Here is a 14590-nt window from a genome sequence, read left to right on the forward strand (position 1 = left end):
TTGAATAATCAATTGTAAATTTATCAACTCAACACAACTGGTGGCCTCCGTATTCCATGAGACTATGAATCTGGAGGTTGCAAGTTGAAATCAAAACTTTAAATTGAAATTTAAACTTTATTTTATACTGTTTTACAATTAACTCATTTAAAATAATAAATAACCTCGCTACCTTCAGCCTCAAACATCCACAATTGGCGATGCCATAACCTCACTGGTTTCAAACTTTTGAGAGCGGTTGTAACTTACGTGCGGTATTCACATAAAAATAAATAATTAAAGACAAATTGAGTTAAAATCTGAAATTGACCGTGAATTGGTGTTTAACACGAGCCATTCAAAAGTTTAAAAACTCACATGGCGCTGATCAAAGGTTTGATAATCATCAAACGTGTCGAGGGCATGAACAACACAATATAAGTAACTGAAAGGTGTGGAAAACATTTAGGAAGTGTTTCCAAGATTGGATCACCAATCTCGTCATCGTCGACCATCAGGGCGACCACTCAAAGAGACGTAGCGCCGGAAGTTAAAACAATCTCCGTAGTGATATCCGTGGATAGTAACGGCCCCAATAGTATTGTCTGTAGTCCGTGTATGCATGGATGTCTTTGATAGATTACCGATTGCAAGCAATAGATTCGTTTGATTAGAAGGAATTGCAGACACAAAGGATTTGTTTGGGGATCAATGCGGGAAACAAAGTGAATTGTGCAGAAAATGTGAATGCTGCCATTAGCAACCTATCAACCGAAAATGGCATTTATTGGCACACAACTAAATTCCAATACTGAATGAATCTAGCGAAGCATTTTAGCTGCCTACATAATATGTATATGCCAATGACATTGAATGATGTGAGCTTTCGTTGTCATTTCTCTTTGAACTAAAATTCACTAGAGCTTGATCTATATTGTGCGAATGTGTCAACTGTAATATAACATCCACTGTAGTAGCAAGATTCCGGATATATTTAGCGAAAGAGAAATGATATTTTTTCCCAGTTTGTCACAAATATTTATACTAGAAATGAATAAAATGTCAAAGTGTTGATCACAAATTGCAGGAATTTTTTCGACGACAGTTGAAAGTAAAAAAATATGAATACTGTTTTTATCGTACGAATTTTTTCAAAATTATGGACGTTTCGAGTTTCAAATTCAAAATGTTTCAGTAATTTTTTTGTTAACATGTTCATTTTTTATTAAATATACAATAATTAACAAATGTAGATATTTATAGACCGATTACGAAAAAAATTTATGTTTTTAACGAAACTGCTTAACTCAATTGAGAAATTATTTCTTGTGTTTGGATTGGGGAGTGGCGTCATTATGGTTTATCAGGTGTAAAATGTCATGAATGTACACAATAATTAACAAATAGTTATATACCTAGATGATAAATTTAAATAACATGATATAATTAAGAAAATAAAGGTACTTCATTACAAACTTAAGAAATAAATAAAAATAAAACTTAAATAATGTAATAGTTATTAAACTTAGAAAACATAAGATATAGAAATAAGTAAATGTAAAGTTGGTTGGTTTCAGGTGAAAAAATAGAATAAGCAGTAATTGTTGATTTAAGTACGTAGAATTATTTGGCGGGTTGGAAATAAGCCGACGTGGCTCAGTAGTCCAGAGCGTCTGATCGGATATCAGAAGGCGCGGGTTCAATTCCCGTCAGCGGCTATTTTCAATTTGTATTCATACTACAGGCTACTAATTATTGCTTATTATAATTTATTATCCTTTGTGCTATGCATAATAACCTTGTCTTATAAACATTACTCTATTATTTAAAAAAAAATACCAAGAAAAGACAACAAAGTTCTCCAGTGCGCTGCGATGATTGAGGACTCTGTCGGGATTCCATGACAAGGACATTTTAAGGGTTGTTTGACCTCTCTCTTAAACTTTTTTTTTAAATAACTTACATTCCGTGGGCATCTTACATCTGATAAAAAGATATTATGGTTACGTCGGAATTCATTAAAATTTGAACCTTGATCACACCCCCGTTATTAGAGTCTTGTGGCGTCTTAAAAGCGTGAAGGGTTCTCGAACTTCATTGTCACTCGTTTTTCCCTCGTTATTTTTCGTATTATTTCCGATGGTGGTGGTAAATTGGTATGTTATTTATATCTTCGTTATTTCTTTGTTTTTTTTTTTGTGGAAAGCGGTTTCTACGTTTTGGTATGAGTTTTTTTTTAAAGTCTATAATTGGAAAAGATACCTAAAAAAAATCTATTGTAGTTGTAAACTAAATTTACAATACTTGGGTTAGAAGTTTCTGTACTGATTACATTGTTTGTTTTTGTTTCAGATATCAAGCCATAGTGTGGCCCATGAAGCCCAGAATGTCCAAGACTTGTTCGCTGGTCATGATTGGAGTCATTTGGCTGACGGGGATGGCGCTTGCTATTCCGTGCCTCCTCTACTCTTCCACCGTCACATACAAGTAGGGCCCATTTTATTGATATTTTTCAACATTTACATTCACACTATGAGGAAGACACTACGATATACCTAGCCATTGATTTTTTTTTCATTTCGCAATTTAAATTAAAAATAATAAATCTTAGTATATTTGCGGCGTGATCCAGAGTGGTATTATAGTGGCGATGGGTGGAATCATCCAGATTGTCTCGCTAATTGTAAACAACGCGACCTACCTATCTATTTGCGAAAGACTACCTACTCGCGACGTCTAGAGCTACCTACAACAATACGTTGCGAGTTGGTCTGGCACATTACGCTAACTCACTAGAAGGTTCTAGCCTATCGCCTATGTGTAATAGCATCGCCAACGAAAGTTCCAGTAGGACCCAGACTGAGCGAGTGTCTCCGTTTTACTTGCGATCTCGCCTACCTAATGTTGCCGTCGGCCGTTCTGTATAAATGGGCCCCACGCAGCGTCAGTCATCAGTCAGCCGTCAACAATTTGCGCAATCTATCTCGCAAGTCTCGCGAGTGATAACCCGCGCACCGCACCTCTACCCGCGCGTTAGGACAATATTCTCGGCTCTGCCCGGATTCAACCATGGACTCCATCGGGATAACATCATAGCGCCTTGGCCCCGGCCACCGTCCCTGGACAGCGCTACACCGGATCATAGCGCCCTGGTTCCAGCGCATCTGACCAGCGCTTCATCCGTGCACTTAGACCACGCAGCATTTCTCCCTGGTCTACGCACCTCCCGTACAACCGCCTACAAGGTCGACCGCACCTTTGGCTGTCCTGTCAGAACTGGAGCACCTGAAGACCCACGTTCTTCGCCAGTTCCTGACCGTCAACGAATCCGGTCACCAGCAGCGGCGTCGACTCACTGACCCGCGCTTGACCTGTACATCACCGCCTGCTACCGGAGTGTACATCATCAGTCCTAAGTCATCTCTCATCACGACTATCTGACTCCAATAAAACACTGTGACCTTCACCGCCGTTTTTCATTTTGTGCCACCTAATCAGATCCCCAAAGATACTTTCAGTATCGTCCTAGTTAAATATCACCACTCTAAATCAAAAATTTGCTTGAAATTACTTTGGACGTGTTTGGTGACCAGATCTAAATGGGTATGTATTTTCCACCTTTTTCCATCTCCTTCACTTTCCCACTACCTTCAACCTCACAACATACCCCAATTAAGGATGCTATATTCTCACTGGCTGGTTGGGAGCAGTTACTTACATTTACTTTTTTTTTAATTTCTAACAAAATGGGTTAGTCGGAAGAATTTCCACTGGACAATAATTCCCTCTCGAGCTCTCTTTTGTAATAATTCATAGTTGTTGAAATTACTCCATTGAGGATAATCATAGTCTCACAGACCAGTCAGAGTCTGTCAGGACATTCACATTAAAAGCTACATACTCACCCTTCCTATCCCTATCCTTCACAGAACTCAAGTTCTTCTGTCTCACTACTTTCCTTAATTACGAAAATCCACAATACCACTGGCAAAAAGTATACAATCTACCCACCCATATGCATTGTATTAAAATTTAAAAAACTCACTGTGTAATAATTATGTACCATCGTACATTTTACAATAATTTGCAATACGTATCATCACCAATAATAAATTTGCAATACGTATCATCATCTTTTCAATGTATTGTCTGTCTATGCTCCGTTTTGTATGTGTGTTTTTATCTCAAAACAACGGGTTTGGGTTAAAATGTTCAAATCATTGTGACATTCTTGTATCATTACCTTTTACAAAATTCGCTTTCACTCGAGATCTAAAAGCCTTTGAGTTAATATTCGATACCTTAAAACCTCTGAGCTAACAACTAGAATCATCGCAAATTCATCTGAATTAAAACGCAATAAATCAATCTGTTAAAACATAAGTGTTTTAATAACAATTATCTCGCAACATCCATTTATCTCTCTGTACGTATCCCTGCGCAAAGACACAAAGGACTTCAAGAAAAGCAGCTCGCCTTACAACCGACGGCAGAAGTCCTGGAGACTATCGCAGGGACGTCCATTTAATAAAAATTTAAGTAACATTTACAAAACTCATTTAATACACAACATAATTCCAACTATTAATCACTACTAATCCAGTATATGCAAATGCGCCCTTAGAGGAGATAAGATAATTTTAGTTTAGTTCTGATTACCTGACCAGATCTGACCACAATTCACATTGAAATGATTGAAGCTACGTTTGGTCTTTAGATTTGAATGGCTCACCGCTGCCAAAATTCACCTGTCCTTTATCTTTCTCCATTCATGCGATTTTCCTTTGCCTTTCCGCAATCTCAAGTCAGGAATGCCAATCTTCTTTTCACTACGGTCGGTTAAAAGTATGACTTTCGTGTGGTGGTCATATTTTGGAAATAAAATATTTAAACATACTCCCTCTTATTTATAATAATAATCATCATAAAAGTGTTTATTCCGGTATGTGGGGAGGTTAGTGCAGTCCCACACATTTCATTACAAAAAAATATATAATCAAAAACAAAAAGATAGAACAGAAAAACAAAGAAAACAGATCGTAATAAACGAGGTGTGAATAGTTGAGGTGATCCATCGATTTCTTGCCTGTTCTAATTAACAGGAGTTACTCCTACAGGACGCTCTTAAAAATTTAATTTTATTAAATAAAGCTACAATTATTTTGAATATTTAGCTGTTTGTTTGAATTAAAAGAGTGGAAGTTGATTTAGTATTTTTTTTTTTAAAGAAAGACAAACATTCCCGGGTTACGAATAACCCAACAATGTTTGAAAATCTCCTACTACCATCACAGAAAGCCGAAAATGTTGCTTGTGTTGTGATGGAGGACTTAGCCAGCCGAGGAATCGAACACTTAATACTTGTTAATATAATGATAAATGATGGATAAAGGTAGACAAATTAATAAAAATAATTAAGCTACAAAAATTTTATGACAGAAAAAGAAAGGGGAAAATTGATAAAAATTAAAAACATCGATAAATATAAAAAATATTTATTACTAAAGAAGAAAAACGAAATCACAGTCATGGCGCAGAAATAAGGATTCAACCTCCCCGCATTTGGAATAGCGATTTATTTATTAAGACATACATAGTACAATAAAATAAGGATAATTAAAGATAACTTCACTAATGATTTTAAGTTAAAATCAATGAATTTTCATTAAAATTAATTTATAAAATAAAGAAAGTGTGTGGAGAGGAAAAAAATATTTGAAATGAAGAATTATAATATGGTTACAAATGATAATTGACTGTTCATACATAGAAGTTTTGAAAAATGAAGTGAAAGTATTTATGAAATATGTCACGCTAAGAAATTTTATTTTGTATGTTAGAAAGGAATCATGAGAGATGTCTAAATGTAGTAATTTTTAGTAGTGGGTGATTGTGATTTGACTTCTGATTGCGCGAGTAATGACTGAGTTGTTTTGTGCCTGGTACACCTCGTTGAAACATTTAAACCAATGACGGATAGCAATTCGGTACTATTTATTTTATTATTTAGCAGATTATGTAAAAACAATAGATCTGACCATTTGCGTCTTTTTGTAAAGTTATGTATTATTTGTAGTTTTGTTGTATTTCTTGAGTAAATGTTTCGAAAATTTATTCCGCATACTTTCTAAAAATATAATATATTTTTGATACATATTATCATGGCGGATGTATTATTAAACCTTTCATGGACCGGATTTAGGGTCAGATATACCATAGCTATACCAGCGCTGAGCTGGAGCGTAAGTTTCTAATAAGTCAAACGGTTTTAATACTTCAAGCAATATGCTTAAGAGTAAAGATTTTGTTAATTGAAGGCCTGGTTACGTTTTTTTTATAATAAATTGTCTTTTATTATACGTAAATTGATGACATCCTTATTAATCATATATTTTTTTAGTATTTGTCCAAACAAGTCCGAAAAATAATATAAAAGAATTGAACCACCGAATTATCTTACTGAATACTGCAATAACTTTGACGCAAACCGAAAAATTTAAATTTATCTCAAATTAACCCATCACTGCCCGATTTCTTTTCTTAATAAAAAATAATTACTAGATATACAAGAATAATATAGGTTACCAAATTCTAAAAGAGCAGAAAAGAGGCAATATACTCGTTGATACTTCAAATTCTAAATGCCATTGGAAAGTTTCAAATACTTAGATCAATGTCCTTCGGCTGCATAACTTTGAAAATAATAGTTTCGAAATCGACTTTTGTGACATAAAACTTGTTACAGACTGTAGGACGACTTCTAAATTAAAGAATAGGTTTTTTTCGGGTTATCCATCTGTCTTATTCGTCAACCAACGCTAAGAAAAGCCTTTGCAATGGGTTACATCAAGTCATCGTATGTTATGTATCTATTCTAAATCATATCCAGTTTTATTTGTATATTTGTAGATAAGGCGTACTTGAAAACCAAATCAGATGGCGAAATTCAATCTCTTCTTGGGAGTAGAATATAGTTTACACATATCCTTTTGAATCGAAATATCGCGTTTTCAATTTCCGCTCAGTACAAAACAAACAAATATGTTTTGTACTCGTACATGTGCGGTAGGTAGGTACCCCATAAGTAGCTATTGGGAAATGCGATTTCGATGATTGGGCAGATCTAAAACATACATAATAAATTAAAATAACATTTACCAATAAAATATGGCCGGTTAAATCTATTATAATGTAAAGAATGTATAATATTCATAGTTATTGTGATTTGTTTTTGGGGTATTATGCCGTGTTGCGCTATCTCCTTCTTTAGCCAACGTTTCGGACAGCATTGCAGTGTCCATCATCGGATCAAAAGTGTAATAAGACGTTAAAGAAAGATGTATTGTATGTATGATTAATGTATCAGCCGGTGTATACCAGAACATCCTTCGGACAAAGGAGTTTTTCATATAAAGCTCCGTTGCTATATAATATGCTTGGAGAAAATATAAAAACTATAGGTACGTTAAATTCATTCAAGAAAATGGTCAAAATCTCCGTACTACCTGAGAATGATGATTTTGGATCACCCATGTTGTCGCTTATATCATAATTCCTTGTGGAAGCTCTGTTTCGATACAATCCTTATTTACTTACTGCGCATGCACTTATTTACTTCTAAAATAACTTTTGGTTATTTATTATTATGTTACTTATTATTATTATTATCTACTTAATTATCGTATTAATATTTACTTTAATTATTGTCTAGCTAAAATATTTACTTACTTACTTTTTATTATAATATTATCTACTTACCTATCGGTTATTATTTACCTTTTTTTATCTAGTTATTTTTTATTTTTTCTTATTTCTTTATCTTATCAGTATGGTTTCCTATGCCTGTGTCTGATAAGCCAGCACAGGTACCTTGTACTTTAGTTAACAGAAGAATATTATTGTTGCCAACTTACTTAATAATGCTTCTTTTCTTTTCTTTTCTTTTGTTGACTTTTTTGTTTTTTGTTTTTATTTTTTTCATACATTTCTTACTAAAATTTTGTTTATTTTTGTCTACCGGTCTCGAAACGTCCGTGTCATAAACTTTTCTTTTTTTGTTTAAATTTAATTTAATGTTGTTATTATTTTAAATTTACATATATGTATTTTTTAAATGATATTATTGTAAAGCTGCACATCTTGATACAGGAATGCCCTAGTGAGATGTGCAGAGTATGCTTTTTATGTAAAAACTGTTTTTTGAATTAAATAAATAAATAAAAAAATAAAAAAAAGAGGAAGCGCAACACGGCATAATACCCCAAAAACAAATCACTTTAATACTTTTGGCCGTGAAAATCTCAAATCATACTCAATATTCACAGTGTATACAATCATAACGCAAAACATTAGGGGTGATTTTTTCCAAAAACACTTTTTTCAAATGTCCAGTTTAAATAGTTAATATGTTAAATTTCTCATTTTTGTATGGTTTACAAAGCGTTCGCAACCCACTTCATAATTATGATTTCTTCGCATTCGATCAGCTATTCTATTTAAGATTTAAAATGTGAGGGTGGCAATTTTTTGCTATCCGAACACGTACATTACTCGCAAAAGTAAAGCTACGTTTACGCTTAAAATTTTTTTTTGGTCATCAGAATATTGCTTTGTTTAAGAAAAATTAGTGTGATTTTTTTCTTAGTACGGGTTATTTCTCAGAATTTGAACAATTCATCAAATTCCAAAGTTAATTTTCAAATTCTGTAAAGCTTCTATTCAGGTACTGTTATTATATCATTATTGGCCATTAGTTTCTCCAAACAGAAACGATAACAGAGCTTGAATAGTACTTACACAGAAATTATTGACTTTGAAAGTTGATGAATCGTTCGAATTTTATTTTATTTTATTTATTTGGGAAAATCAACAGATTGTTTACAAATATAAGAATAAACTAAATAATAAAGATAAAATCCAATAATAGATTTTCACTTAAAATTATAATAATAATAAAGAATATTAAAAAAAAACTAAGGGTTCTGTACCCGTGGCCTGAGAGATTTACAAAAAATACAATATTGTAAATAATAAATAAAAAATAATAACAGATCTAGGAACACAAATAAATAAAAATTTAAAGTTAACTGATATACTAATAACCAGCTATAGAATTATTTGAAACAACCCGTCATTAGATTATCTTAAATAACATGTGAGTGTGGAACGCATTGTCTATATAGAAGTATTTTTTTTTACTTCAAGCCTATAAAGCAAACCCCTGATTGTAACTTCTTTCTTTAGGCACATCCCGTGAATTATTTTTTTTTTCGTGCCTGATGTAATAAAGCCCGAAAACAATTTAGTCCTTTCCTAAAATAGAATACGTGGAAAATTCACTGAATAAAAGATCATTTTTTCAACACAAATACATAAAGCAAGGAGCCCCAGCTAAAGTGATGGATATTCTGTAAGTTTGTTTTCTCAGCCTTCCAGTCGGGACGGAAAATATTTTTGATACCAAACATCGCCTATAACCAATAAAATTAGATTATTCTTATTAACAATTTTATATTTCAAGTATATTTTTATATTTTAAGAAAATAATAAAAATAAAAATTTATTGATGGGTAAAAACTTTCAAAAGTTAAAGAAAAATATATTTAATTAAAAAATGCTATTTTTTCATATTATTATTACATTTAATTGGTGAAATTATTTTGAAATAAATGAAATGATGTACATACGAGTACTATATGCGTTAATTTATTTCAATGAAAATTTTATTTAATCAATAGATTGATAATCGATTTTCGGACTTTTTACTTGGACTTTTATAATTTTTCGACCCACCAAGTCTATATGAAAATAGGTAGGTATTTCAAGAAAAGAGAATAGTCCCTTTCTTATTTCTTCATTCAATCTTATTATGAGTGAAGAAGTCAAATACTGAATCAATAATTTATTACAGGTATGGGTACCGCCACCCGGGAAACCATTTATTAGATAAACAATACCCCTGCCGTTGGTCACCCCAAGTGGTTTGTTATGCTTGGTGACTTGGCAGGGGTGCCCGGGTTCATGGGTGAGGTTTTTCTTGGTATTGGCAGGGGATTCGTTTGCCCACCACGGTGTAGCGGACCAGATTGGAGGAGACTGTTTGAGGGAGGCCTTTTGGCTTCTTCAGCCGGACTCTCTCGACCCATTGCCTTGCCCTTCAAATGGAGGGATGGATTTATACGACCGTCACTCTTGAAGATATTTGCCTCCAGATTCCTACCCATCCCTTAAACCTTTTTCCTTGACGGAATTACACAGCACCCCCAAATATGACATTATCCCTGAAGAATTTTTTTCCTCGAGGTCTCCTGTGCTGAGCTAATGTAAAAAAATTACGTTCCAGGAAGATGTGAAATAACTGCCAAGTGAATTAAATAGTTCAGTAGGGACATGAAAGTTTTGGATAAACAGAAAGTTTACAAGTAAATTATGCGAGAATAATATATATTTAACGTTTATTATATCCTTGTGAATTTTTTACTACAAATCTGTAGAATGAGTAGGTACATACAGATAAAACATTCACGGTCAACGCCAAAAAATGACTTGCTGTCAATACTAAAAACTACGGTCAATAAGTATAAGTATATATCTATACTTTTTAGTAGTAAAATCTGTATAAATAAAAATTTAAATGTTCTTTTGTTCAAAATCTTAAATATCCGTAAGTTCTCTATCAATTGCTTTGAAATTTTGAGACAAGTTTCATAAACGTGTGTGCGTGTTATATATACCTATCATAAACATGTGTGCGTGTTATATATACCTATCATAAACGTGTGTGCGTGTTATATATACCTATCATATATATGTCACCTGTGACAGGTAAAAACATGTTTTTTTTAAAGAGCGCCATCTGTTGGAGCCACTGTGTTTACTATGTTTTATAACTAGCTGTAGAATGGCGGGGTACAGGTAGTTATAAAATATTTATTTCGTCATCAGCTATCGGATGGTATGAATGACTAAAGCAGAATTCAGGTAATGTAACGTTCAGGGATCCCTAAAACTATAAATCCAAACCCACCTGAAAAAATTAAAAGCTCAGCAGCGTTCAGAGCAAAACTCTTAACTCATCCCTAAAGAAAACAATATAATTCAAACACCTCAAGTAAAAACCCTTTTAAAGAGAGAACCCACAGTGCTTTATATCGGTAATTTATATTATTTATTTATTAATTTAAACGCCCTGATGGGCTTTTACATTATACATAATTTACTGCATAATACAGTGACAACAGAATGTTTTTTTATTTTTAAAACATCAACACAAAAATAACATTGTTTTTAAGTTCACAACATATCTACAAGAAAACAACAAATATACGCAACCTCTTCTCAAATATGCTACATAAAAATGTCATTTAGGTATCTCTTGAACACAGGCAAACTTATATTATGTCGATATTTGAGGTGAATTTGAAAGTGTGTGAAAGCGAGAAATAGGTGCATTTATGTGATAGTTGGTACTAAAGTTGTTGTTGCAACTGACGAAATAATATATTTTGCCTTTTTTATTATAATTCTTTCGCGCAATTATAGATATACCACCAATTTTTTTATTCGTAACAGTTCATTCGACGACGGTGTTGAATATTATAATAAATTAATCAACTCGAAATTTTATTTTCTTACATACATGTATGAGCATATTATGAACCTTTCGATGAACAGACTTATGTTGAATATTCAATGAGTATTTTTCATTGCTTTCATATAGGTATCATTATTCTCAGTTTCCATGGAATAAAATCTTCGCCTCGGCGTTATTTGGGCTGTTTTTATTCAAGTCAAACCCATTTCGTGGTGTACCAAAAGAGCCACCCTTATCTGTCATAAAACCTCAATCAAGGGGTTTTAGCGTTTCTACACTTTATTATTTTCTGCCGGGTATAAACCAATACTGGAATCTAACCTTTCTTTATGTTTTTATTATTTATTATGATTTTTTTCCAAAAAGGTTCACAATGATACATAAAATTATATTTTTCTTAATACCCGTAGAGACTATTTGTTTCTCTTGTAATAGGTTATATTAATGTATACAGGATGTCCGGGGGTAAAGTGCACTAACTTCGGGAGATGATTCTACAGTATGGTAGAAGTACAAATAACTTTTTTCGAAATTCCTACTTTTTTTTTCATACTAAAATATTTTTTCGTAGAAGAATATTTATTTTCCAATACAAACAATTCAACTTTTTAACCTAAAAACTACCTTAAAGCGTTGGAATTTCGAAAAAAATTATTTGTCTTTTGTATTTCTAAAATCATCTAGGATCACTCCCCGAAGTTAGTGCACTTTACCCCCGGACACGCCTATATATATATACACTAAACAGTTTTTTTACAAATAAGGTGGAAATAATCTCAGCAAAGATACCTGCATATATGAAAAGGGAATAAGTACGCTTTATAGAAAATAAATGTATCAGTAAAAGATTTGAACCGGTCGAGTTAATCCTGAAAGCTTTTTTATCAGTTTGGTAGGAACGTAAGAAGAGGAATAGAATAGGGATTTAAAAGTTCGGAAGTGTTTACAAATTTGTTGAATATTGTCACTTAAAATATTGAAATTCCGTGAGGTCTATACAGGGATAGCAGATGGTCATTATTGCAGAATCCTATTCAGAGCGGATAACTTTAAAAGCAAGATTTAGTAGAAATTTATTGAAGCCTCGATACTTGAGCCGGTCAAAAATACGATAATTGATTACTTTTACTAGGTAAGCTACATATCTAAACCACATTGTTCTAAATCGTAAAGGATAATCTCTAAGCAGAACGCTGAACATTCACAAAAGCCACTGAATGGTCTAATTTAATACAAAGGTGGCTTCTATGTAGGACTATAACACATATAAAACGGTTGAATAGACGTTTCCTTTGGCCTCAGGCAGTGAAAATGAGTTTATTTCAGTCTAATAGCAATTCAAACTTTCTAACACCTATTTCTATGGTAACAATGAGGCCCAGGTTAAATTCAAACTTTTACCAGATGAGATTTTTCATAAACGGACTCATATTACTTTACAGTACCACAATTATCATCACGTGTTTTAAGAAACGTGCAGTTTGCTTAAAAATAATTATTGGATATTTTTGTCCGTTTAAGTGAGAAAATCACCTCAAGGGCGCTTAATAAGTTAATGTATGCATTTAATCTATTCCTATCACTTATAACCAAGAACTATTGAGCTTAGCTCTATCGTCTCTATTAATATTTACGGAATTTTTATGAATTTCAATGGCCTCCGTAATCAGCCGTGCTCCATGAGTTTTGGGTCTCCCCAGGATTTCTAGGTCTATGTAGGCCAGACAGAGCGGACTATCTCCAAAATGATTTCAGAACACTTCAGAGGGTTGGAGCTGGCAACACGGTATCACAACCTCATACATAAGCTCACATTTTAACACAACCTCAAATAACACATTTGCCCTGATGATGGACACTGCCATGCTGTCCGAAACGTTGGCTAAAGAAGGAGCGCAACACGGCATAACACCCCAAAAACAAATAACAAAAAAAATCAATAAAACTGTTTCATTTGGTGAAATGTAAACCATTGTAAACGAAGCAGAGTGAAGACTACGTGCAAAATGTAGTTGATCGATCTATTGTATCTAATGATCAAATCTACTAAGGTATTAAATTTCTTCGTTATTTTAACTGTATTATGTCTGTAAAAGCCCTACAGGCATTCAATAAATAAATAAATAATTACGTTTAATCATCTTTTAATGAATAGGGTTTTTTTGTTTGGTAATGGTTTATTTATTAATCATGGTAATGGTTTGTCTGTTGATCAAACGTACTTAAATTAATTTATGTTTTCTTGTGAATTACACTAAAAGAGTAATATTTTACTGCCTAACTTTTTAACACGCTTTTTAAATACTTTTTAATTGACAGAGTTTGTACTACAATATATTTAAACGCTAAAGGAATGAAATTCTTCATTATTTTATTTTGTATGGTTTCTTCACAAGTTATAATAAAATTTATTGTTAAAAATTCAATGTTTAACCACACTAGAACTAAGCCTGTATCGAGGTTAATAGTTCCATGTGCCTTAGTAATTTTTAACACTCTCGGAAAAAAATATCCTAAGAAATATAGAAAAAAAACAGTAATGTTCATTTGTCTTATCAGTTACTTAAAATAATGAACAAAATAAATAAACAAAAAATTTCTTGTGGATTTATTTCGTTATTCAAATATTTGACCAATCGGGGCACAACTGTGCTAACGATATTTAATTGGGATAATACAAAAACTAAATGATTATGACAAAATTATTACGAGATGGAAACCAATTTAAGACAAGAAGAACTATAAAGATTCAGTAGGGTTGGAGAAAGGTTAAAATTGGTTGGACGTAACTCTATACAGGGACATTTAATTTAACAATCTCTATACAGTTGGTATTAAAGGCTTCACCATAAAAGGTAATTTTACTAGCTATAAAAAGAGGAAAACTAGTATATTTTGGACACATCGTGAGAAAGCGAGTCTATTTTTCAAATCTACTTGATTTATACGTATGTAGTTACGCAGAAATGGTCGTGGCTGCAGAATCAGGGCATGTTAGGGCGAAATTTGTTCTGAAGA

The 14590-nt window shown here is 32.9% G+C and overlaps 1 protein-coding gene across 1 annotated transcript in view; it reads left to right on the forward strand.

The window, feature by feature from the left end:
* The window catches only part of TkR86C (Tachykinin-like receptor at 86C), a 521539-nt gene that overhangs the window by 278299 nt on the left and 228650 nt on the right, over window positions 1–14590 (forward strand). The window contains exon 4 of the mRNA XM_089632445.1: window positions 2332–2466. Within this exon, the coding sequence (XP_089488571.1) occupies window positions 2332–2466 (135 nt within the window). The remainder of the gene's footprint in view (window positions 1–2331; window positions 2467–14590) is intronic.

The sequence above is a fragment of the Hesperophylax consimilis genome, chromosome 6 (assembly GCF_061612785.1).
Source record: "Hesperophylax consimilis isolate HC1 chromosome 6, BYU_Hcon_1.0, whole genome shotgun sequence".
Taxonomy (NCBI): Eukaryota; Metazoa; Arthropoda; class Insecta; order Trichoptera; family Limnephilidae; genus Hesperophylax; species Hesperophylax consimilis.